Genomic DNA, 25174 nt, shown 5'->3' on the forward strand with positions numbered 1-25174 from the left:
AAAACTCCCATGCTGATAGCCTGAAATATTTTTGCTGCTACAGTGAGTCAAAGGTTAGCTCCCTCCCACCTGCATTTGACTTTGCATGTTCTAGTATACGCACAAATGCACAGATAATATGATTAGAAAACAGCTTGTTCATAGAAGGCTGTAGTGTTCCCTTCTCAAGTCTCCCATGGTGCAGCACACTGACAAAGGAATAATAAAGATGCACATTAATAGGCCTTTGTAAGTTTTTTTTGAATCCCACTTAGTGAATTTCAATGAATTTTACACTCACAGCTGCCTTATGTTAACCAAAAAAACAAATGAATAAAAGGAAACTATTGTAATCGTTAAAGGCCATCTTCCTTAGAGACAAGATATAACAAATCTATGATAACTTCAAAACAGTATTTTTCTCTGCTTTGTTGTTAATAAAATAGAATAAAGCTCCAAATTTTCATTCAGGGAAGCTATGATTGCTAGTTAGAATAATAACTAAATCTCCTTTGGTAGCATATACTGATTATGGGTATAATGGATCTAAAAGAAAGTACGTATTAAGGGGCAGAACAATCCCTCTGGTAAAAAAAAAAAGCTATTTTGATGATTCAAAGTGCCACTGGTAAAGCCATGTGAACCTTGGACAAAAATGCACTTTGGTAGCTGGTGTACTGTTTACTAGCCATTCTGGGAAATTTTAAGACAATGCATCCCTTCTGGGAGAATTACAAACGTGCAAGCTTTGAATTATGTTGTTTCACCTACAGCGGTTATTCACAGCATTTACCAGGGAACTCTCAAAACAGCAACTGTTATTCACACATGCTGCTAACTTCAGAGTACTTGTTAATAAATGGCGTAAGCACCGTGCAGGGACCGCTTACTACTGCTATATGCCACTCTCATATGAACCAATCCAGTTCTCACACAAGTTAATGGAAATACTGTAGGTGGCCGTGTCCGGAGATGAAAAGAAAAGCAAGATTAAGAGATTGAGACTTCATTTACCTCATTAGTGAGTTGAAAATAAAGCAAGTGCTGAATAGTGTTTTGTATAAAGAAGAAAATGGAATGCAGAACGTTAAGAGAGAACCCCACAGATGCATTTGTATCTGAAAAGCAATGCATTAAAAAAGAATTTTCTTTTCAGATAGCTTATCACTGTAACTTTCGGGATTTCAAATAGCATACTGGGCTTTGGTGCTGAGCTGAGGCTCCATCAGATCACAGAGGGAAAGAACAGAACACAACATCTTTGAAAGAGAGACCCACCAAGGCCAAGACAATATTTAGGCCACTTGTTGTAATAGCACAGATCATCATGAAAGTCTGGAAATTATGCAAATGTACTGCTAGCTAGGATTTAGGCTACCAAGATTAAATAAATAAATAAAACAGGCTGTGCCTCTTTGAAAGATCATTGCTTTTGTGAGGCAACAGTGCTACCTACAGGCTCAAATGAAGAACAACATTTAATGGTTATTTTGTTCAACAGACAAGATGGAAATTTTAAAAATCACAACGCCCCATATTAAAATATCGACATAGCAGATGTATAAAAGGTTTGTTTTGCTTATTATACATAGTTTTTAGAATGGCCTTATTTTTTGTCTAGCTCCCCACCCCAACATTTAAACTGTTCTTTCCCTCCACCCCCGTTAATCCAATATTTAACACACATTTGCTTTTGAGTTTCTCTTATTTTGCATTTTCTAAAAGTGCAGTCAGTGAACTCAAGGAAACAAGGCAAGTTAGCGTTCTACAACAAAGATATAGGCAAGCTTAAAAATTGGGGGTGGGGGAAGACACTGATACTCTTCCACCGCTGGTGCTTACTGATCATGATCTAATGCTCCTACATTGAAATTCCATCAAGGAGAGGGGATGTAGTGGAGATGCCTGGCCAGAACTCCTCTTAACAGGAAAGTGAATGGGAAAATCACTTACAGGCACAAGAACTCTACGAATATCTCAGCATTCCTGCAACTACAAAAGGAGCCTTTGAATCAGGCTGACTTCTAAATACTATTTCCTAGAATAGTTTAAGCATAATCAGGGCATCAGCTACACCTGTTTCAGAAAGACAATTAATGCATTGTACAGAATCACTACATTTTGTCATTAACGGACACAGTAGCATCTTAAAAAATATTTCCAAACTACATATAATAATGAATTTTATTAAATGGTGGACAGAATCTATACGTGTTGGAGGCTTTTTGTGCAAATGATGAAGAGTGCTATCCAATGAGAGTCATACTCAGAGTAAGCCCATTAAAATCAACGGGTGATATCCATTGTCCTTCATGCTCAGAGTTCAATGGGGGTCTACTCTGAATATGACTTAGCTGAATATCACCCAAAGAATTTACCCACTTCGTTAGTTTTCAACATCGGTATGAGATGGCTTTTCTCTGTAAAACAGCTGTGAGCTGAATTCAACATTTTCACTTCACATTTCTTATTCTATTAAATGTGCAAATTAACTATGTCAATACATATTACTGATTAAACAAACTCTTTTTAAAATAATTCAAAAGAACTATCAATAGGATTAATATTTGTTTTAAGACTACTGCAGCCTGAAGTATTGTATGCATACAGATTTTACAGTAACAGTTCAATTCCACTAATCTTATTTAAGAGTCTAAAATCAAGAAAGAGTGCCATCTAAATGCAAACACTGCTGAATTTTTTTTTTTAATTCACTTTCTATTGCTGTAAATTTATTCTATTCAGCTTAAAAAAATCAGGATGGAAGTCTGCAGATTTTTGACTTAATAATCTAATTACAATTTTAAAAAATGCTTTGGAAATATTTAAAGAGCAAACTTTTTAAATAAAAAATAAATAAATGTATTCATTATAATGAAATGATTGCAATTCAAAACTGAGAAATGCATTTTTACTTAATATTTAATTTTTAAAAATGCATTATGCCTACTTTGCAAAAACGTCTTTATTGGGCTGACTTTTTTTAAGTGCCATTTTTATTTGCACTGTAATCATGGTGAATATATTTGGTGGGAGGCAATATTATAGGCTTTCAAGAGGACTGTATTAGAAAAAACCAATTCAACTGTATTGAAATTTACAACAATTTATAATTATTATTTTTTAAGGAAAATACAAAATGCAAAAATACAAACTAAAAAAATATTTTAACAGATTTTAAAATGAATAGGGTTAGTCTTAAAATGATCAACACAGATCCTTAAATTATACAGGAGAACTGTGCCCACTGAAATACTAAGAGGAAAAGTCAGCCTCAAAACTGGATTTCACATGTGAACATCAATTCTTGGCCAATTACATATTTTTAGAGATTACTTCAGTGTGCTTATAAACTCTGCTGAAATTCTACATTAGTTCTCAGAAGCTCCATGTTTCAGAATGCGTATGAAATAAGACATGAATTATTTCCATATTTCTAATATCTTCCCACAAAATTTCTCTCTGCACAAAAAGAAGCATCACTACCTTTAAAAACTTTTAACAATGTTTCTTGAAAAATAATAATTAATGCATGGGTTTTCCAGAAGATTTCTGATCTTTAGCATTATTCAGTCTTTAAAATCCATAAAAGAACAAATACACAACTGAGATTGTCAATTATGAGTCATATGCTGGTGCAGAATGCTATACTAACCCCAAAAGATGAATTACTTGTCATAAAGTTATAAAGCCTTTGTGAATTCGATGTCTCATTTTTATCATTTGTTCTGGTTATCAAGATTATTTTTAAACTTTCTTTTAAAGTAGATGTCTTAAAGGTGAATAAATGTGAAAACCCAAATATAATAAATCATTCTTTAATCTGGTTTGCCTATGCTGCTTTGTACTTTAAATCTCACTAAAATTGTGCCTCATCCATCCTGGACATAAAATGGTTTTTAGTGGTATGGCAATTAAATTATACTTTCTAACTTTTACAACAGAAACATATATAATGCCATTTTAAAGGATAACTTTTATTTCTAGATCTAAATACAGACAACTTCAACATCATGGTAAATATGGATCCATTCTGTCAGTCAAGAAGCATCTTTTGCATCTTGCTACTGACAGAAAAGGGCACAGAAGATGTGGCACGATTCTGTTCAGGCAACCAACACTTTTATTCTCAGTATACTGAAATCCCACTTATTAAAGGGCTCTGGGTTGCACTTTTACTGCCAAGTCCCATTTACTTGCAGGTGTAACTTTTAGTGGAATTTACTCCCAAGAAATTTTTCTTAAGGTTACAGATTAATAGTTTGGTCCTAAAATAAACTTCTAACCCAGAAATAAATACTCAAATACACAGTGAGATTTGTTTTTTAAGTAAACGTTCACACCGTTACAGGTTGTTCCTAATCATGTTTACTTAAAAGCAAGTCCCACCAACTTCAACAGGCTTACTCCCAAGTAAGTGTACAGAGAAGTGCAGGTTCAGTCTTTTGAACTGTACGAATCTCCATTACCTTTATTTCATAACCAGCAATTTCACATGGATCTTGGTTTACATATATTCTGCATGCATGATCCTGAAAACTATGGAGAAAAATTGCTGAGTTTAATTAATTGACCCTTGGGTTTAGCAGGTACAACTGTTCACCTGCCCTTCCTCTGATTCCCAGGGCTACTTCCTGAAATATATAAGGTAGACTCCATTCACAAATATCTCTCAATAAATTTAGTAGTTTCACTTCACATTCGTACTTTTAAAAAAAAGATGCTAAGACAGACGACTCAGCAACACACTTTTCATGAAGACAAAGTATTCTCTATACTATTTGTTTTGTCTTGTTTTCTATAAGAATAAACTGCTATGGTGAAGTCAAGATGTATTGTTAATATTAGATACAGAAGGCAATTTTGAATGAGCCAAGTAAAATAACCCAGTGAAACCCTAAGGAAAATATTTAGCTTCAAATATTTTCTCTGAGTAAATGGGAAATTAATGCGCTGATGCATTTTAAGTACACTTAAAGTTGTATTTTAAAAAAATAAAAAGTGAAATAGTAAAATCAGCAGCTATTTACTAAATGAATAAACTAAAATCATAGCACAAAACAAATCAATGTTCAGTTTTGGGAATGATTAATTTGGTTTAGTCTGTGCTTTAATCCTTGGCTAGCTAAAAACGCCTGTTTACTTTCAGGAAATTTGTGATTTCACAAAGTGAGCAGAACAAACAAAATCCTGCTTCTTTTAGACTACATTTGAGTAAAATACAAGGCAAGCATTTAATGTTAAGGCTGTAACTAAAACATTTCCCCTATAACCCAGACTCTGATAAAGCAGTTCCTTAGAAATATAATGGTTACAAATCCCTTTTATGGTTTTAACAAACCCTTATTTCCCCTGCTCTGCTACATACAATGTAGACCCTATTTGCACCTATTCAGTACTACATTACAGATAAAGTTACAGCAAATTTGTTTTCCTCAAAAATGCAGTGAAGCCTAATATCCCTTAAGTAACAACAGACTTGTCTTTCATTTAAAAGAGAACTGGCATAATTTTCTCCCAGAAACAAACTACTTCCCTGACAATGGCTCTGTTCTTAAAATTCTGAATGGGACACAGCTCAATTTGCAGGTGTTCAGGTAGAAAGGTGGAAGGGTATTTGACCCTGATCGGGTAATTGTTCCTGTGGTAGGTAACTCCATCCAGTTCATTGATATCATTTTGGTAGTACTAGATAGGGCTGCCAGAGTTTTCAATTGTGAATTGCATAGGCATGCTCAAATGATCCATCGCTGAAATGGATACATTTTATAAAGGCTGATAGTAAGATGATATACAGTGAACAACAACTGTAGCATTAGGACACATAAAGAAACAACGCATTCTCATAACTCAGTTGTTATTAGTTTCACAGTTCTTTCTAAGCTTTGAAAATAAACAGGTTTGAATACTATACAATGCATCTAAAATGCTTAATTGCTATCAGCCACAAAAAAAGTGTTAGCATTTAGCTAGCCAAATTAATTTTTTGGTAGAAACTAAATCTGTGAAGTGTTATAAATTCATGGTTAGAAATGTGACAATTTACTTAAAAGTTGAGTGCTAAGAGTACTGTTAATGAGTCCTCACACTGTTAATTGTTATCATTATGTAACATTGTGACATTTTTTATTAATTCATGTTTTCTATGCTAATGGTACGACATGAGGGAGGCAGACTACTTCTCAAATCCGCAGTCATCTTAAGCATATAGTGGGTTGTTGTTCTTTTGCATTAGAGCTTCTTTCAGTCAATACAAAATCTTGCAGACTGTTTCATCAAGAATTCCAATAATCCACAAGTTACCAAGGGAGTTTAAATAATAATTATTTGTACCTCTAATAGGCTTTGTTTTAAACTAGAGCCATTGTATGCTTGCCAATTTGGTTGCTGTAGGCACACAAGCCTCCTACCAGTTCCTGGGTTTTTCTGGAGGAGGGGGGAAGCAACAGATTTTACTATCCCATCATAGCTCTGAAAGTACTCCAGTCTGCAAGTTTTGCCTTGATCTTATGCACAACAAGTGGAAGAATGCAGAGAAGGAAAGAGTGAAGGTTTGGGAGTTGCACAGCGTTATGGCAAGAAAAGTGGGGAGGAAAGGAAGCTAATGAAATGTTGCTAGCTAGCTAAACCACCCTGGCAGGGATGATGTGGAGAGAATCACTGGGATTAAACACTACACAGAATGAAAGAGAAGACTCTCTTCCCCCACCCCACCCATTATAAACAGGCAGAGAAGAGAGAGGGAGAGAGATGCTGCCCACACACACTGCTTTCATTAACAGAGAAAAGTTGGTGACAATCTTATAGCAGAGTAATATGCATTACTTATTGACATGTGACATACAGATTCTTATGGAAGAAAAATTAGGAGGAGGGGGGCTGAAATTGATCCAATGGTTGCACACACACACACACACACACACACACACACAGCATTTACTTACTTGCTTAAGTTTACATGGGGAAACACAAAAGCTGTTCAAAGCAAAATTCTCAAACAATCCAAAATGCAGAGTATGGCAATGCCATTATGGATTTTTGGATTTTCCTTGAATACCAACATGAATACTTTGGATTTTTATCAAATGTTGCATTTTACTAGGAAGTCAAATACATCTTAGAATGGATTCTACACATTTCTTCCATATGGGGGAATCTTTATGTTTTAAGTAATAAATATGCAGGATTTAACTGATACAAGATTAGTCAAAAAGAGGTGGGGTTTTTTAGCTTTATCTTTTTAATGAGGAGGAAAACTTGAATTGGCCCATTAATGACTTATTTCTAGTTAAGGAAGGTGATCCATTATAATATGAATACAGACATGCCTAATCATGTTGACAATATAGTTCTAGAAAGCAATAAAGGCTACTGTGAGGTAGACATTAATTGCAGTTTCACTGTATTCCAATTTTGCATTGCCCTTTAACAGAAAGTTCACTTTTTCTGAGCTAATGACTGTTGGGTTTGTTTTTAAAAAAAAATGTATCATGAATTTGATCAACATTCTGCTTTGTAGAGTATTATATGTACTCTCCTTCAAATGCATTAATGATTATAAAATGCAGACCTTCAGTTCTGAAAACATCCATTTTTTCCCCACGAAACAGCATTTCCCACCAATTCTACATTCTACAGAAAAATACTTCTGAAAGAAATCTCCATTTCAGGCAAAAAAACACCACAAAACCACCTCTAATCATCCAGCTTCTCACACTGTAAATTAGATTACTCTCTTCTGGAAGGAGATTAATTTCAAATCTGCTGTCCAATGATATCCAGCTCCTCTGGCTTTTCAAGCAAGTTGGGTGCTTGCTTTGAATAACTAGGCAAGATCTACTCTTTCTCAATAGTAACCTAGCTCTAATGCTTAATTTAACACTGAGAATTGCACACATCTAGTTTTCATGAGCAAAAGAATATTGCCAGTCCTAGAGTCTTCTCTAAAACTTTCGCCGGCTACTTATTTAACTCTTTAATTAAGGAATCTAGCCAAACATACAGACTAGATTGCACTCTGTTTTTAATGAAGAATTGTTGTCAATTGGAATTGCACCTGCTGACCAAAGAGTCAACACAAAAGCAGCCCTTGGAAATGTGAAAACAAATGGGGAAAACGACACTGTTAGTGAGGGACATCAAAGAAGACCGGGTCAGCAAAGCAGTATTGGCCTAGGGCAACAAGTAGATGAGCCTGAAAAGGGACACAAAAAGACTTGGAAACAGAGGAAGGGGGGCTTTCAACACTCATGTTTACCTGTGGTAGATGTCCTAAGCTGAGAATCAAGATAATTCTTTCCTTCATATATAACGAAAGTGATCTGATGCACTAGTTTGGCAGGGAAGAACATTTTGAAAAACTGAAGGATAAGTAAGCTCTTCCTTGGCTGCACACTTGATATTCCTTTTTAAAAAAAGTTGACTGACCATGTTTCCTATTCCTAAACAAAGCAGGGATTTCATATTAAATATATATTTCTCTATCTTACTGTTTTGCATTCAGTTGGAATATTTAGCTATTAAGCACACTTATTGTTGGATAGGATCTTTTATTGTACAATCACTATACGTATGATCAACTGCAGATTAAAGTGATGTAATTACACAGGAAATAACTTTACACATTCCATATGCAAAAGTATTTCCTTACATGACACGTTTCAAAACGGTTTCCTTGCTAGTTGTCTACTTGCGTTATTAAATACTCTTTAATCAAATAAAATACGCCACATCTCCCATTTATCCTGCTTTATAAATTATTACTGATCATTGTTTAAACTGTATGAAATCACGTATTTCCCTGGACTAAATTGCCTCCTTTACCTAGTGTTAGCCCACTGGGGGAAAAAGAGGTTTTTGTCTTTCCCCTCTCGGAAAGGCTAACAGTGATTTCTAGGGGATGACAAGGGTTTAGATCAGAAAAAAATGTTTGATTCTGTACCAGTAAATCTATGGTGCAGAACAAAGATGTATTTAAATAGTTTGTTTCTCCCCTCCCTATCTGCAGACGCAATGTGTGAAATGGCACAGAATTCTACTGCCCAGAGTCAAATATCCCACTAGGCACACCAAAGTTGTTGGGAATACCTCTCCAAATCCTGCCATTAAATACTGCTTTGTTTGTGCATGAATCTGATCATTTACCATCCATGTTAGGTCACTGGCACACAATTTACTGATGGAAAAATAACTTCTGTGCACTGCGCTTGCACCATGAAGCAAACTGCAGGATTCTTGCACATTTTGTTTCTGTCATCCCTAAGAAAACGTCTAGCAGAACTGGGGGCAATAGGGCATTTAAATACTAATCAGGATAAAATCAGTATGGCAAGCGGAGCTTTTTTTCAGCAGGAATTCACCGGAACTCAGTTCTGGCACCTCTCAGGTAGGCACCATTGCTGTTATAAGAGAACAAGGGAGGTGTTCATGGTGAGTTTTGGCACCCCTTTTTCTAGAAAAACAGCACTGGTGGCGAGCCATTTTCTTCAGCTTAAAGCTGTGTCTCCAAGGAGTCCTCCTGTCTTGACAGCAGAAAGCATTTCTATGTGAACATAGGTGTGCGCATTACCAAGCCCCTTCCAATATCTCCCCCTTCTTGTACTGGAGGAGCCTCTGACTCTCACAAGCTTCTCAGCTAACACACATGGTGGTGGCAAGGGCAATGGTGAAAGTGCTAAACGGTACATGCAACCCTTTAGATTCCGGCAAAAGGAATTATCTTCTGTCATATTATGCAGCCCAAAGCTATACTCATGTTGCATCATTGTGAAAACTTTCTATAACTGAAGGAAGGACTATCATATAGCAACTGATGCATGTCGCTTGGTCCATGCTCACAGCCCAGAAGACAAGAGTACTATCACTGCCGTTGTATCAGAACAGTCTCTCTTGGAAATCCCAAAGAAGTCAGCCCACAAAGCTATCCATGCACACCTGGCTCCTATAGGCTTTCGAGAGCGATATCCTGCCCAATCCCTTTCCTTCACCACTGCAGCCCCCACTACTTCCCACCAACCGCTACCTTATCTCTCAACTGTTAATAGGAGAGCACTTGCCTCACTGTGGCTTTGACACAGCAGTTAAACATGCTCTCTTAAATTTAATGTTTCTAAAGTAACTTTTAGAATTTTAAAATAATTTTCAGCTATGGTGATAAAGCCACTGCAGCACAGGCACTCAGTCTCCTGGGACTCCTTGCCCAGAGAGAGGGGAGACTGAAGCTGGGGGCACGGCCAGTACTGACGCTGCATTAGTGACGTTAAAAATGTTAAATGGGTAAGTAGGCAGTGGTGAAGAGGGGCAGCAGCAGTAGGGGATAGAAGTGATGCCTGCCTCACACAGAACAGTATCTCGCATTGGCTCTGACAATAGGAACAAACATATTGAATGAGTTGGCCTTATTCAGATACCTCAAAAAACGGTTAGGAAAATCCAGAGAAAGATTATTATTACTACCAGGGGTTTCTTTTACTTTCAAAAGTAGTTTTTGGAAGAATATAAGCTACAATAGAAAGGAGAGGACTGCATAACTCCCCCAACTGAAGAGGAAAATGTAGGCACCATTTTTGCAAATGCTATTTGTTATTTTGAGCCATGTTAGAATAAATGAACTCACATTTCCCAAATTTGGGAACATCACCTACTTTCAGGACTGCATATTTCCTTCTAAATTTCCTTGTAGATTCATGTTCAGTGCTCCCCCAGTAAAATGTGTGTTTCCCCTTTAGCTATTGTGTTATGAACTGCACAATGTAGGCTAACAGACATGTGATAACGTTCATCTTAAACTTTTCATTAAACTACCAAAATTCAAATCCTACCTTTTTGTGCACTCTGACATTTTTGTCTGGCATTTTCATTAATTTTGCGACATACATAAATGTAGCTGAAATGTTAGCTGATCAATACTTTGTCTCTCTCTTGTAGCACCGGAGCGCATTTCCCCGAAGACCACACACAACAGTACAGGAATTAAATGTGTAAAATATCAAATGTTAATGTTAACACAGTAGTACTTACTGTATAACAACTGAAAAGGCTAAAACAATTCAAGCTGGATAAATGGTACCACAAATTATCCACAATCATATATAAAGATTAAAGTTTGTCCTGCAAAATAATTCACTGACTCATGTTGAAGTGTGTCCTTTTACTGATAGCTTAGTTGTCCAATTATTTTTCGGCTCATTAAAGTAAGAAGTGACAGTGAAAGAGGTTGCATACGGCCCCTCATCTCCTGCCCTGTATCTCCCTGCAATTGCCCACATCCACAGGTGCATGAATCAAGAGCCTGGAGAAAACGAACCCCAATTTAGAAAGCATTTCAGTATCTTCATTAGGTTGTTCTAAAGACAAACCTTGCCATTTCCTCAGATGAGAAAACTGCATAAAGTATTTCTGTAATAACCATTTCTTGCTAAAATTACATAGGAGTAATGCAAACTGATTAATTTAAGCACCGCAATGCATTTGATAGAACAGCTCATGAATGAAATATTCAAGTTGCTTTTACTTATTGTCTTCTCCAAGTGTTAAAAACAAAGGGTGATATCCAGTTGGGCCCAAGTGCAGGCAGAACAGATTTCTGGTTGTGAAGCAAGACTATTTACTCTCCACCCTGACGCAGCCCCCTGTCCACGTTCAAAATCTGATCCAGAGGGCAGGGCGACAGTCAGGAACAGAAGAAGCCCTGCTGCATGCACTATGTTGGATTTCACCCAAATAAAATATAGAGTAGGCAATAGGGATATTAAAATAGGAAATCTGGTTGTTTTCAGCATCTCCCCCCCCCCAAAAAAAGTGCTGCAACATTTAAATCTCATATACTATGTTATGATAAAGAGACTATTTAAATCAAATGTTTCCTTAACTCAAACCTCAAGATGTGCTCCTTTAGTTTGAACAACTGTACCCTTAGGTTACATTCCTGGAGCTAATCAACCCGTCTAAGATTCAGAGATTTCACAGGGGCACACAATGTGGAAATGTATGTAGAACTGCAAAAATAATAATGATGATGATGATGATGATGATCATGATGATGACGATGATGATGTACATGTTGCGGTTTTCTGACAACACTGTAGGTTGTTGAGTTCTGGTTTACGATCTTGGTCAAAACTCTAGGGTATAAGCTGCCATGTGCTATCTGCCTCTATTAAAAGGCTTTGAAACCTCTCAACAAGGTGTAAAGAGGTTCTAAAGACCACGACATGCAAAGATGAAAGTGTTTAATTTTTTTAATCTGCCTGTCAACTTATGAGTCTTTCACAAGACCCTCTCAGCACTTCTGCCTAGACCAACACTGGCAACCCACATATGACATCAGAGGCTGTGGAAGACAGATGGGCTGTGATATCTCCAATGCCACGCTGTGACATCACAGCAGATTACTTAATAGGTTCAAAAGAGGCAGGGCAGGAACAGGGATCAGAAGAGACTTTATTGAAGATTAAAAATACAGTCCATTGCACCGATGGACTTTTAGCTTGTCAGTTCTGAAGCAACAGTGCCTGTAAAAGGGCAGGCAGCATCTAAGAAAGAACAGGTCGCTACTCATTCATGTTCATTACACCTGAGGCACAAAGTTGATCCTACAGTAGATCTTGAATAAGATTCTAAAGGGCATGTATAAACCATAAAAATATTTAGGATAGATGGATATATCTGAGGAGCAGGGGGAAATACAATTTAATTTTCTTTCATAGTAGTTTTGTTTTGACTACAGCTTTCTCAAGAACAGTGGCTTTCTCAAGGCAATGCTTGCACCACTATTCATAACCCCCATTGCTTGGTAAGTCCCCCCAAGACAGGGCCATTTGGGGAGCCCAGTGAGGACAATCTGTGGAGAACAAGAGGGAGATGGCAGTCGCCTCTACTTCCTGCCTTTGGGCATCGCATGGGCATCTGCTTGCCCACTATTGGAAGCAAGATGCTGGAGGACATGACTGTGCTCTCATCTAGAAGGTCACTTTTGGGGGCGTTGTACAGATTTCAAAGTTGGCTGCTTTTCTTAAAGTGAATTTAATCCCACCTAAACCCAGTTTTCTACAACATCAAAGATAGTGGGGCGAGATTCAACTGATGGTCCCTTTTTGCAACTGCTTGGCACTCTTCTCTGTGCTGATCAATGAAGAGGGAGGAATCCTAAAGGATCCTGTGCTGCTGGTGTTTTGCCCTTGCTATTTGGAGCTAACAGAAGCTCCAGGTTGCTACAGCATGCAAGAGCTATCAGTTTAATTCTTCCCAGCACCCTCAATGCAGCACCACTCTGGAACAATGCTGCATTCAAAGTCATTAGGGAAAGATTAAAGTGACACTTCCTCACTGCAATCACTTGGAATCTTCTCAATGCCAAGCAGCTGAAGAGTGCATAGGTAGCAGTGGTGCATAAGTATCAGTGGTGGTGGGCATTTGCCTGACTGTGCTATGTGCTGATACTGAACCTGATTCTCTAGCCCCTGGTATTCAAAGCATGCTGCCTCTAATCATATGTACTGCTTTGGGCACATTTATGTGGAAAAGTAGCATACAAGTCTAAATAATAAAAATAAAATAATGACAAGTATTGCCATGGCGGGTATATCCTGCAGAATAAAGTTTGTTCCTATATCAACATATTGGTTCTGTTATTAAGCTACACCTTGTATTGTCTAAAGAAGTAATGTTACAGAAACCATATGGTCACACCCTTTATTACTCCAGCTCAGGAGACCACAAGGGAGAGGATGCCCTATAGGAGTGCTTCCCTTCATCAGGCAAAAGGAACATTGTGCCATTATGTCACAAGCACCTCCCAGAGCTAATGCAGGAAGTAAACACACAAAAGCAGAAGCATTTTGAGTAAAGTTATTACGCGACGGTTTCTGAAGCTTATGTATACAGGCATAACCTTTTATCAAGGCTCCTGGAATGTCTCTTATCACATTTCTCAGATCTTAAAATTATCAGTTGTCTATTTATTTATTTATTAAATTTCCGTTTCACCCTTCCTCCTAAAGGAGTCCAAGATGACTAACGTAAAGAAGTTGCAAGCTTTTGGGGCCTCTGTTTTTGTTCCTCAAAATGCTCCTGTTTGGTGTCGTGGCAAGGAAGTGAAGATGTAGAAGAAAAAAGTTAAGACGTCTAGAAGAAAATTGTATTAAACTGACACACAGAAAATACTGGGTGGGAAGTTTTTTTGGGATCTGGTGGATATGTATAACATAAACAACTGAGGATCCATTTCTCACACAGTCAGATATTTCGTCTAAGGCTGGCATGTATGAATGGCTTAGCTTTAGAATCTCATACCCAAAGAATGGCATATTAAAGGTCCTCAATGTTGACATGGGACATGACAGCAAAGGAGTTTAACTTTGTTCCTACTATGAAACAAGTGCTAATGGCACCACCCATCTGCAGCAACCACATTTGCCAGTGTTGTTAAATTGGGGTGACTGTAGTAGCAGAGGGATGGGGAATACGTGATGGGGAATACACGGTTGTTCTATAATTTGTTATTAATCAGTTGAAAATTGGTTCCACCAGCATGTAAAATGGCAGCATGTGTGCCATACTGTTTTGCCACCAAGTACTAAGTCATCTTTTGCAAAGGGATCAAATACTTATTTCACTTACTATAATGCACATCCATCTCCGTCTTCTGTCTTCTGGGTTTCTGGGGTTTTTCCTGTTGTTATTCTGTCTCTCACAGCTACAATAAACCTACCATTAAAATTATGGACCGGTCATTTCTTCGTCAGAGGGCAAATGGGCAAATTTAGCAGGGGATCAAACACTCCCCCCCCTCACTGTATATGTGTATGCAAGTATGCCTATACAGAGCTGATTTAGGATCAATACACCTGCCTACATTTATAGATTATCGTTGGGAGCATGGCTATGATGCCATGGTGAACTCAAGCACTTTGAAGTTTCCTATACCACTGGAAATTAAGGTTAGGGTATTAGAGGTCACTGATTGTAGAAGAAAGCCAATTCTAGGAAGCCCTGGGTGTTCTAATATTGGCTTTAAACTACAGATTGATTATTAGGTATTGACTGTGATCTTTCATATATGTCCTATTGATGAGACCATTACATTTATTTATTTTTTTGTATACACATATATTAATATTAAAGTTAATATCATACCACAAAAGCAGCAAGACTCCTTGGTGGTGAATCCCAGTCAAAGCAACTGTTTATATAGTAGGCGGCATTTACAAGAACCATGACGCAACGCTTCATCCGCATGAAGTTCCTTAGAAGAAGCTGGAGGAAAGAAACGTAGAATGTGTCGGCTCAGTTTGTGCATTTTAGCTATGAAAACGGCTCACAACACATTTCAACCGAAAATTCTGTTCTGTACAGACAAGATTTTGTATTGCACTAAAGGGGAAAACTCATTATCTAGATATTTATCAGTATTATCAGTATTTGTAGGCTTGCACTGTTCTGCTGTACAGCATGAAAATAATTTAAATGACAGTACAATTGTACCTACTAATGTTTCCTTCTCAATCTTTAAACACACTCTAAGAACTGAGATCCAGAGATTTAATATATCAACCTACATTTTTTGCACTGGAGTTGGCTGAATCAGTTTCTGATACTAAAGAGATGACTGCTGAGAAACCACATATGCAGTTCTTTGTAATTATCTCTGAGGAAACTGAAGTAACTTTTCCCATGTAATCTGTGAAACTACAATACGTTTCATGAAAAGGATGAACAAGTAGATTTTTAAGAAATTATGTTTTAAAACGAATAGTTGAGTACCAAGAAGTTCAACTGGAGACGAACTCACTAACTTTTACGAAACTTACATTTTACAGTATTAGGTTATATTCACTAATTCAAGATCTCTGATATTTAAGAAAAGAACTTGCTCTAAGGAGATTCTTATACTACAAACCAAGGTTTGATACTATTCATTGATTAGTAATAGTCATAAGTTCCTTGCTACTATTTTTCTAGCCATTTCTGAGCAGCACCTATACATCTGGAAAAATAGGTATTGTATACTCCCCACCACCACACCGCAAGGCACGCCTGCTTACTTTCTGATAATGGAAGTGTTATATTGCTGCTTATAAAATCTCTGTACTGATGATTTCATGCAATAATTATAAAACACTGAACAGCACACAAATAAGATTCTACAAAGAAGAGTTTAGTGTTTGACTCTTCAGTGACCAACATTCTTATCCTCCAGAAGGAAACATGAACATCATGGCTGCAAGATTTTAAAAATTATTTAAGTTGAAAGCATTCAGTAGGATTGCACTTTTGAAAACAGTTACTGCTGGTAAATATTGCAGCAATTAGTTAGTAAACATGAATGAAAAAGAAAAATCTTGTCAATCATGTTGCAGAATCAATGGGATTTTATATATTTGCCTAAGTTAAGTTTCTAATAAGCACCTTAAAAGGAGGACTAAGAGAACAAAAGGCTGATACATACCATAATCCAAAACAATATGGGAGTTCCTCCAGGTCAAAGTTGGCCACCAAAATTTATGCTAGACTAAGTTTACAGCCACCTGTGCTATAACCTGATACATGGGGGCAGACTGACAACTTTAATTAGAGTTATCATGCACACATTTTACAAATAACTAAATCTGGCAGAAAGGGATTTAGAAGACTTAAAAATCTGCATTTGTGCAAATTTTATTTGATAACTCCAGATACGTTTTTCAATATAAATGAGATGTGCTATTCTCTTAGTTAATCAATGCTTGACAAAATATAGTCATAAGGTTTCACTTGATATTCTATTGGGAATAAATAATAGTTTCCAACTCTTTACCTGTTTAGAAATTCTGTTTTCTTCTTCAATATACTTCTGTTCTTTGGGCATTAACGTTCGGAAGCTGGCTTTCACCTATATATCAAAATATATTGTTTAGGGACTGAAAACTGCACAAATATCTATAGAATCATCACTGTAGCATTTCAAAGTCATGGGGCCAAGACTATAATCCAGAAATGTGAGGCAGAGAAACTTATGCTTGTGTATACATTAGCAGCAGTAGTAGCAAAGTGGGTGTCTCAGCCAGTGGCAGAAGAGCATTCTGCAGCATACATCAAGGTTTAGAGAAAATGAGGAATGACAGAAATTCTCTACAAATCAGGAACAAAAGCTTTCATGAAACTGAACTCTTTAGCAGTACAAAAAAGGCAAAGTTAAGACTTACAGCATTAAAAATCACATCTATTTCAAGATAGATGACCCCCTTTGTTGGCCCTGTCAGCTGCTTGTTTTTCAAGACGTAGGCTTTCTGTTCACCATTTTGAATCTGCGGGAAAAGGACATGACAGCCGTCTGTCTCGCAGTCTCCACTGAATACACTCCCTCAGTGACCTTTGACCCCCAGCTGCTGAAACTGACAGAGAACCCAAAACAACTGTGGCAATTCTGACAAGTACCTGTTCATTACCAGGACCAAGTCTGTCAGGAAAAATTAACTATCATGGGATTCAACATGGCCGTGAATTGAGTATGTTAAATTTTTTAGTGTTCTTATTACAGACCTTGGTTGAAAAATGGCAGACAGCCCTGATTTTTTTTTCCACGAGCATAAAAATATACAGAGCAGTGCATTAACCAAATAATAATAATAAACTTACAGACAACAATGGTATAGCCACTTTGCCCAGGAAGTCAGCACTCCGATCTCGGTCTTCGTCATAAACTGTCACTTCAAGAACTGAGTGGATATCCTTAATATTGCTATGAAAGTGATAGGGCAGAACAGAGGTAGGAAAGTCACCTAACTGAATCATTATCAAGGCAAATGCATTAACAAGTTAGAGGAAAATGAAAAGCTGCGTGGATTTTTAGAAGTGTAAACTAGAAAAAGGGAGTTAAAAAGAGGGCATGAATTGAAATAGAAATGTCCAGGAATGCAACTCAGGCATGATACCGATCATTTCATGACTGGGCATGCATTATACAACCTACAAGAAGCACAAGAAAGCCTTTCATTAATACTTACCCTGATCTAGTGTACTGAATAAGTGATACGTTTGCAGAGTTAGAAAGCAAGATTGCAATCAAAAAGCACTTGAAATTTAAAATGGACATGACCAGATCCTTGGTGGGTTTCATATAGACACCCCCTCCCCAAAAAAACCCAATCAAATTGTTGCCACCAGATTTAGAAGCCATTAAGAGGTTTCCAGAGTTCTCACTTTCTCCATTCCTTAAACTGCTACAGTGTTTCAACTTTCTGGTATTAAATTGTATGCCAGCTAGGCTGCATTCAGATGTAAACATAAATCATGGTTTAGTAGGAAAAGAATGTTAGGTCTAGGCTGCTACCAGGTTCACACACGTCCCCCTTCCCTTTGGTTGTTTAGCATGCTGCGCTTGGGCAAGTTATATGAACCCCTAAACTGTGGTTAGTCTTAATTATTATTAGTAAAAAAAAAAAGTTAGTTTCCTAAATACTAGAAGCTGGTTTGTTTTCACTAACTATAGCTAAGTTCGACCACAGCTTGTCCACATTCAGATGACATTGCAAGCCACAGTTAACCTAAGATGGAAGTAAATCCTCCTAAAGCCCGCATGGCTGTGCCAGAGGAGGGATGAAATGTGCAAGCCTGAAGATTCGTAAGGTTCAGTCTTTCAACCTTTAAATATGGTTTAATTATGAGTTAGTTGGCATGCAGTGCTGAGCCAAACTATAGCTTAGCGTGAATGAGAGGGTCCTCAAAGAGGAGATTGTGCCTGATGCAAGCCTCTTCCAGACCTCTTGCGGCCACGCTTCTTCTCCATACAAACCCCAAGAATAAGCCTTAGTTCCAAGATCATGGTTTGTCTAGAGAAGACATGACCCCAAATTTGGATGACTAAGTCAAACAATGACTTAGCTTACACCATCAGGACCAGAGGAAGAACAAAGCAGCTGCATGGAATTTTCTTCCCAAGAGCAGGCATAGGCAAACTCGGCCCTCCAGATGTTTTGGGACTACAACTCCCATCATCCCTGACCACTGGTCCTGTTAGCTAGGGATGATGGGAGTTGTAGTCTCAAAACAGCTGGAGGGCTGAGTTTGCCTATGCCTGCCCAAGAGCCTGCATGTTCACGCTAAACTATAGCTTGGCCCTTATGTCTAAACAAGCTGCATGTGTACTTTTATAAATATTTAGGTGCTACTGATATTTACTTTGGAAAAATAATTAGCACTTCATATCCAGTTAATACGTAGAGGAATGTGGCATAATCAACTTTGAAAAATATATACAAGTAAGGAGTGGGGCAAAAATCAAAGATTAAAGATGTGTGACTCATGATATATTGCATTCAAGATAATTTGCAATAGTTAACTGAGATGTTGTATAATGAAATAATGGGGGTTGATTGTTGGAACTTTTGCATATAAACAAAATTTGCAATGAATGCAGCATATTTTGCAAATACACAGAATACTGAAGGGGACGCACCCCTTAATACACACCTCTTCACCCTGGAATTGAACACTTGAGGTGTATATTTTTGACTCACCTTATTTTTTGATTGTAAGGTGTTTTAGGCAGTTTTAATATTCTGTTTTAATGTTATACCCCGCCCTGGGACCTTATGGTGAAGGGCAAATAATAAACAAACAAACAAATAACAATAATGATAACAATTAAATTGATAGCTTATTGTTGTGTTTCTTCAATCTCACAAAGAAAGGGGGGAAGGGGGTTAAACAGATCTTACAGGCTACATAGTAAGTATTAACTTGGTTCTTATAAAACAAAAAATGTAGAAGGCGACTGCCTGAACACACATAAGACTAAAGCTTCCAGCTGGGAACATTTAGTGGATAGTGAACAGCAAAAACAAACAAACCTGAAACAGATTTACTTTCTCTTTGTGTTGTAGTGCAATTGGAGCAGCCATAGAAAAAGAAGATGCTTGATTCTTTAATTTTTAAATGTTTCAAAATATTGCCACTGAGAAACTATTAAGTACTGAAGTAATTTTCCATCACAAAGAGTGTTTCATAAATAGAAGTTTCACAGAATTCTAAAGTTGTAATGCAACTCATCTAGCACAGCGCCCTGATGCTAGAGAAAACCCCTTTGATTAGGGCTTTTAATCTAAAATATCATCTTCAATCCAACAGACCGGAGATCAGAACATTACAAAAAGCAAAGGAATGAGCATAATTAATAAGAGGGGGGAAATAAGATCTTCCAGAAGAATAAGCCTCTTAATATTCTTTCCTATATCCAGCTCCCATTCATTATGTGAATAATCATAGTAACAGAGCTTTAGGTTTGTGTGGCCAACAATCTGCTGTTCAGAATACTGTGTAGCCCAACCCTCTGTCACCAGGCAGGGTTTCACGTGCTGTACTACTGAGCAATGGCTTTCACCTATAATCACAACAGGCCTTCATTCCCCACCCCCACAAACCACTGGCTTAGTAGAGACAGTGAGAATTTCATCCTGCTCACCTTTTAAAGTTAATAAACCAAATTCACACCTCCAGGATAAATGCACCAAGGAAAACAATATATAAAAGTTCCAATAATATTTCCATACTTCACTGTCACTTTATCCACTCTAACTTTTTGTTTACCTCTATGGTTCCTCCCCTCCCCTCCCCTCCCCTCTAAAATTAATTCAGAGGAATAATCTCAATATAATGAAGGAGCCAACAGGTCTAGCATTCAAGACACTATACAGTATGAGGGTCAACAAATGTTCAGGATTCTCAGACTCTGCCCTACAGTTCTAAATGCAAGAGAGGATCATTGTGAAAGAAAATCAGCATTATTCTGAGTCCAATATTGGTGAGTTCGCTTACTCACATTTAAAGTTAAAATAACATGCATGGGGTTATATTGGACATCTTCGTTGGCATCAACTTGGTAGCAGCAGTGTGGGTGGTCAGGAATATGAGTAAAACTGCCCAATAAATTCTAAAAATTATTGGAATGAACATTAAAAAGTTTCAGCCTAGTAGCTGCACAGCAGTATACTATGGTACCTTCAAAGTATATTGACATTTGGAGTATCATCACTCAGAAGGCAAAATCAAAGAGAGAAATTATCTACTTTATACTTCTGTTCGTTCCAATGAAATCTCTTGTTCCACTTAAGAAATCAAAGCAATTTAGCTTTATCTTGATAGCTTTGAAATGATTAGCCAGGTATACAAGTAAAATTCAAAAGTGAAACATTAAGACTTACAATGTGAAGATCTTGTTCCATTCAGGATTAAGATTCTTGTACACCGTATGGGTCAGCAGTCTATCATTGTTCAACTCAACTACACAAAATGGATCACTTTTACCTGGGAAAAGACCATTTAACAATATTATGAATACTTTGCAACTTAAAATTATCTTCACATTCTATGTACGGCAACTTGAATTCACACTGTAACAGTGAAAGCAACCTGCATGTTTACTCACTAATTCTGCAGTGGAACAAGACATACATAAGTTTTAGAGTGTCAAATGCTGATCAACAGATCAAAAATTATTTGGACAGCTAGAAAACTAAGGAAACAGGGCCTAGTTTTGATAACAAATCCGTTTTGCACAATGCAGAGAGCAAGGTTTGGGTTTAATTTTGGAGTAATGAAATATGGTTGTGCTAGGGGGGGGAAATAAAACATTAGTAAGTCTACCAATTTTATTTCCCTTTGAAAATAACTAATTTCACCATTCATGTTGCCTTTAATTTAATTTAGGCTTCAATTCTACAAACATTTAAATTAATACTTACTAGAGAGTAAATCTCATTGAACTCTATGTTCAGGGACGCGGACTTATAAAAAATATTGGGGGGGCCGGGAAAGCTCGTGAAATGCAAATAAGCTCATGAATATGCAAATAAGCTCATGAATATGCAAATAAAGTGGCGCCGCCCCCTCGTGAGCGAATAGGGGAGAGCGTGCTGCTGCCTATTTATCAGCTCCGGAACAGCTGATATGCGGGAAACCTGGGGCTAGAGGCAGGAGCCCCCGCCCCCGGGGATTCCCTAATCTCGCGGGGGACGGCCGGGGCTCTCCGGCTAGGGCTGCGGCTGGCTGGCTGGCGAGGGAGCAGGTGGGGAGGAGGCAGGGGACGGCGGCGGCGCCCGAGATTATTGGGGGGGCTGAGCCCCCCCCAAATTTTTTTTGAGGGGGCTCAAGCCCCCTCAAGCCCCATGGAGTCGGCGCCTATGTCTATGTTGCCAAGTTAAGTGTTATAATTATCCAACGTAATATAACAATGTATTAATGCCAATTTCCATCTGAATTCATATTTCAGATACCACAGTGAATTTCCATCAAGGAAACTCTTCCCATTCAAAATACATTGCCAAACAGCCAATAGTCACAAGCTCAATTTTACCACATTAAACATGTTGGCATAAATTGAAAGGGAGAGAGGGGGAAGAAGTGGTAAGACTAGGCCCCTGATCTAATATTGATGGTAAAATGGTTGGGGGGGGGGGTTTTGCAGCAGTCCAGCAAATCTAATGCACAAGACAATTGTATTCCACAATAATTTCAATATTTTTGTAATGTAATGCCATGTATTACATGAACCCATAGATTCAGCAGTTCAAAGGGGCCAGATTAACAATATCAGTAAGGCATGCAATTTGTTTCATACCTTAAACAAATGACAATTAAATCAATATTTAGCAAAGCTGTCCAGGAATCACATCTTCCAAACGGCAATATTGATTCAAACGCCATCACAGGTTAATGTGCACATTATGAATTTTAATGGCAAATAAAAATTATTTTAAATATGCAACTGCAGTTGATGCTTTTATTTTGCAAAAAATATCATTTATCCCAAACTTGAAGAATGAATTCATCAACCCCCTCTAGTGAAACAAAAGAAATTTAAAGTAAAGCCATTACAATTTAAACAAACAATAAAATACACATAATCATAAATACCTAAAGACATCACCAGATAAAACCAATATTACAGGAGTCAGTCCACTCTCCCTCAGACCTTGTGGGGGCCAGACTATTTTTTTTGGGGGGGGGAATGAATGAATTCCTATGCCCCACAAATAACCCAGAGACGCATTTTAAATAAAAGCACACATTCTACTCATGTATCCGGCCCCCGGGCCTTAGGTTGCGTACCCATGATTAAGAGCATCAACCACACCAACCAATTTATGATGACCAGTCAAACAACAGTATAATCACTATATCACAAACCAACATGCGCCTGGGAGAAAAGAAAGATCTTAACCTGGCGTCAAAAATATGGTCATGATAGTACCAAGCAGGCCTCGCTAAGGAAAGTATTCCATAACCAGGGGGCCAAAACCAAAAAGGCCCTCTCCCTTTTCCACAACCTTCAAACCTCTCTCAGAGGGGGAACCTGGAGAAGGGCCTTCATTGCAGATCTTGAACAAACAACAAAGGCCAGTACAGGTGCCCCCCCCCCATGGGTGTTACATTCCAGGGCCCCACTCACATGTTGAGAAATGAAGTGAAATCAGGTAAAGTGTGGAGGATGTGGGGAGAGGGAGAGAGGGAGAGAGGGAGAGAGGGAGAGAGAGAAAGAGAGAGAGAGAGAGGAGACTCAGCCTGGAAATCGCTCAGGGCCCCTGACCGACCTATCCCAAGCCTTCCTGTTTGCCTGAGGGGAGCTAGTGCCCAGAGTAGCAACAGCTGGCCATGGAGGGTGAGGGCCAAGAAAGGTGTCCAGAAGAATTGGTGCCAGGATGGGGGCACGGAGGTGAGGAGAAGGCGGCTGTCTTCCCTTGCTCAAGCAGTAGTCCCAAGCAAGGGAAAGCCTATTTATTTATTTATTTCACAGCTGTCTGCAAAAATGCAGTTGCACATAGGGGGTGTTTGCCTATATGCTTGTAGTAATAAGTCTTAAGTCCAAAGTTCATCTTTTTACTACAACTAAAATCTGTTTTATAATTAACTCTCAGCAGCTAATGTTAAGGTCACAAATAATTTTAACATATAATAGCATTACCGTTACGAAAATACTCTTCACTGTGTTGATTTAATCTGGGAACACACAAATTCATGCGTTCCAAATATATAATCGCATCAATTTAGCTTCCTAACGTTGCATAGACAAGAGAATTAATATTATAGGCTAATAATTTTAAGATGCAAAATATAGGCCTGATGTCTCTCATTATGTGGGTTGGTGGGATGGCTGGTTTGTTTTTCTCCTATTTTTATTATGTATTTTGGTTTTTTTATATTGTCTTTTAATATTCTGAACCACCCTGGATGAAGGATGGTATATATATTTTATAAATAATAATAGTAAGTATATTTTCTGAAAAAATGGATATAAATATCTAGTTATTTTAAAAATGATCCCACAAACATTAGCTAAACCTAAGACATATGTAGAGCAAAAGACTTCAAAACCCTTAATCATGACACTCTAGGATTTGATCTTCAGAAAAATTATTCACATCTGTTTAAAAAGTTGATGTTCACCTAATTATCTATAAAGATACACACTGCTCCAGCGCTTTGTGAAACAAAGCTTTGTGAATTCTCAGGTCAATTTGACATTGAACCAACCAAAATGGTGGCCAATCTGGACTTACTATTAAATGGCATTGAGGAATAATAAACATAGCACTATCTAATTCAGCAGATATACCGTAAGTGGACAATTGCCTATAAAGTCCAATACAGTCAAATTTGACTTGAAAAGAAGAAACTTCCCCCCAAATGAGAGGATGCTTTGAAAGTACATTTAAATGCAGATAGAGAGCTTGAAGGAGCTCCCCATGAAGGGAGTCCCATAGCTGCAAAGCAACCACCAAAAAGGCCTTGTCTGATTTTTGTTAATTGTCCTAAGGTACTAGCTTTTACCATATTTGGAAACTTTACTTCTTTGTTGTGACTGCAACATGTATGTACCTTCTATGTGAACATAGGATCTTTCCTTGGTGACCACATGTTGAACTTCAACCCAGAGAAGAGACTCTGATGAAGTGCTTAGGTTTGCGACATATGGAAAGAAGTGATCCTTCATGTAACCTGGTATCACGTCATGAAGAGCTTTAAAAGATCAACACTAGCACCTTGAAATGGGCATAGGAATGGACGAGACGTCATTCTGGCAACTCCTGCAGCCAAGCTGGTGACAAAGCTGGTGCCAAATGTATTGCTTTGCTTTTCTGTGCACCACATCAGCGAGGCCAGTAAGGGGGTCTTGCCATCTAGGTAGCCCAGGACCTTCATATGTACTACACAGGCTTGT

The 25174-nt window shown here is 37.9% G+C and overlaps 1 protein-coding gene across 10 annotated transcripts in view; it reads right to left on the bottom strand.

Moving 5' to 3' along the window:
• Positions 1 to 25174, bottom strand: part of MCTP1 (multiple C2 and transmembrane domain containing 1) — a gene marked incomplete at its 3' end in the record, with an annotated part of 173270 nt that overhangs the window by 49067 nt on the left and 99029 nt on the right. For 6 of the 10 annotated variants that reach the window (XM_082191343.1, XM_082191351.1, XM_082191348.1 and 3 more), the window contains 6 exons: positions 21159 to 21261; positions 17596 to 17698; positions 17163 to 17264; positions 16775 to 16849; positions 15115 to 15234; positions 14599 to 14685 (listed from right to left, as the gene is read on the bottom strand). In XM_082191343.1, the coding sequence (XP_082047469.1) occupies positions 14599 to 14685; positions 15115 to 15234; positions 16775 to 16849; positions 17163 to 17264; positions 17596 to 17698; positions 21159 to 21261 (590 nt within the window). Of the gene's footprint in view, positions 1 to 14598; positions 14686 to 15108; positions 15235 to 16774; positions 16850 to 17162; positions 17265 to 17595; positions 17699 to 21158; positions 21262 to 25174 lie in introns of those variants that run through there. The other 4 variants (XM_082191345.1, XM_082191346.1, XM_082191352.1 and 1 more) reach the window with 2 other exon arrangements.

This window comes from Podarcis vaucheri (assembly GCF_965113315.1).
Source record: "Podarcis vaucheri genome assembly, chromosome: 11".
Taxonomy (NCBI): domain Eukaryota; kingdom Metazoa; phylum Chordata; class Lepidosauria; order Squamata; family Lacertidae; genus Podarcis; species Podarcis vaucheri.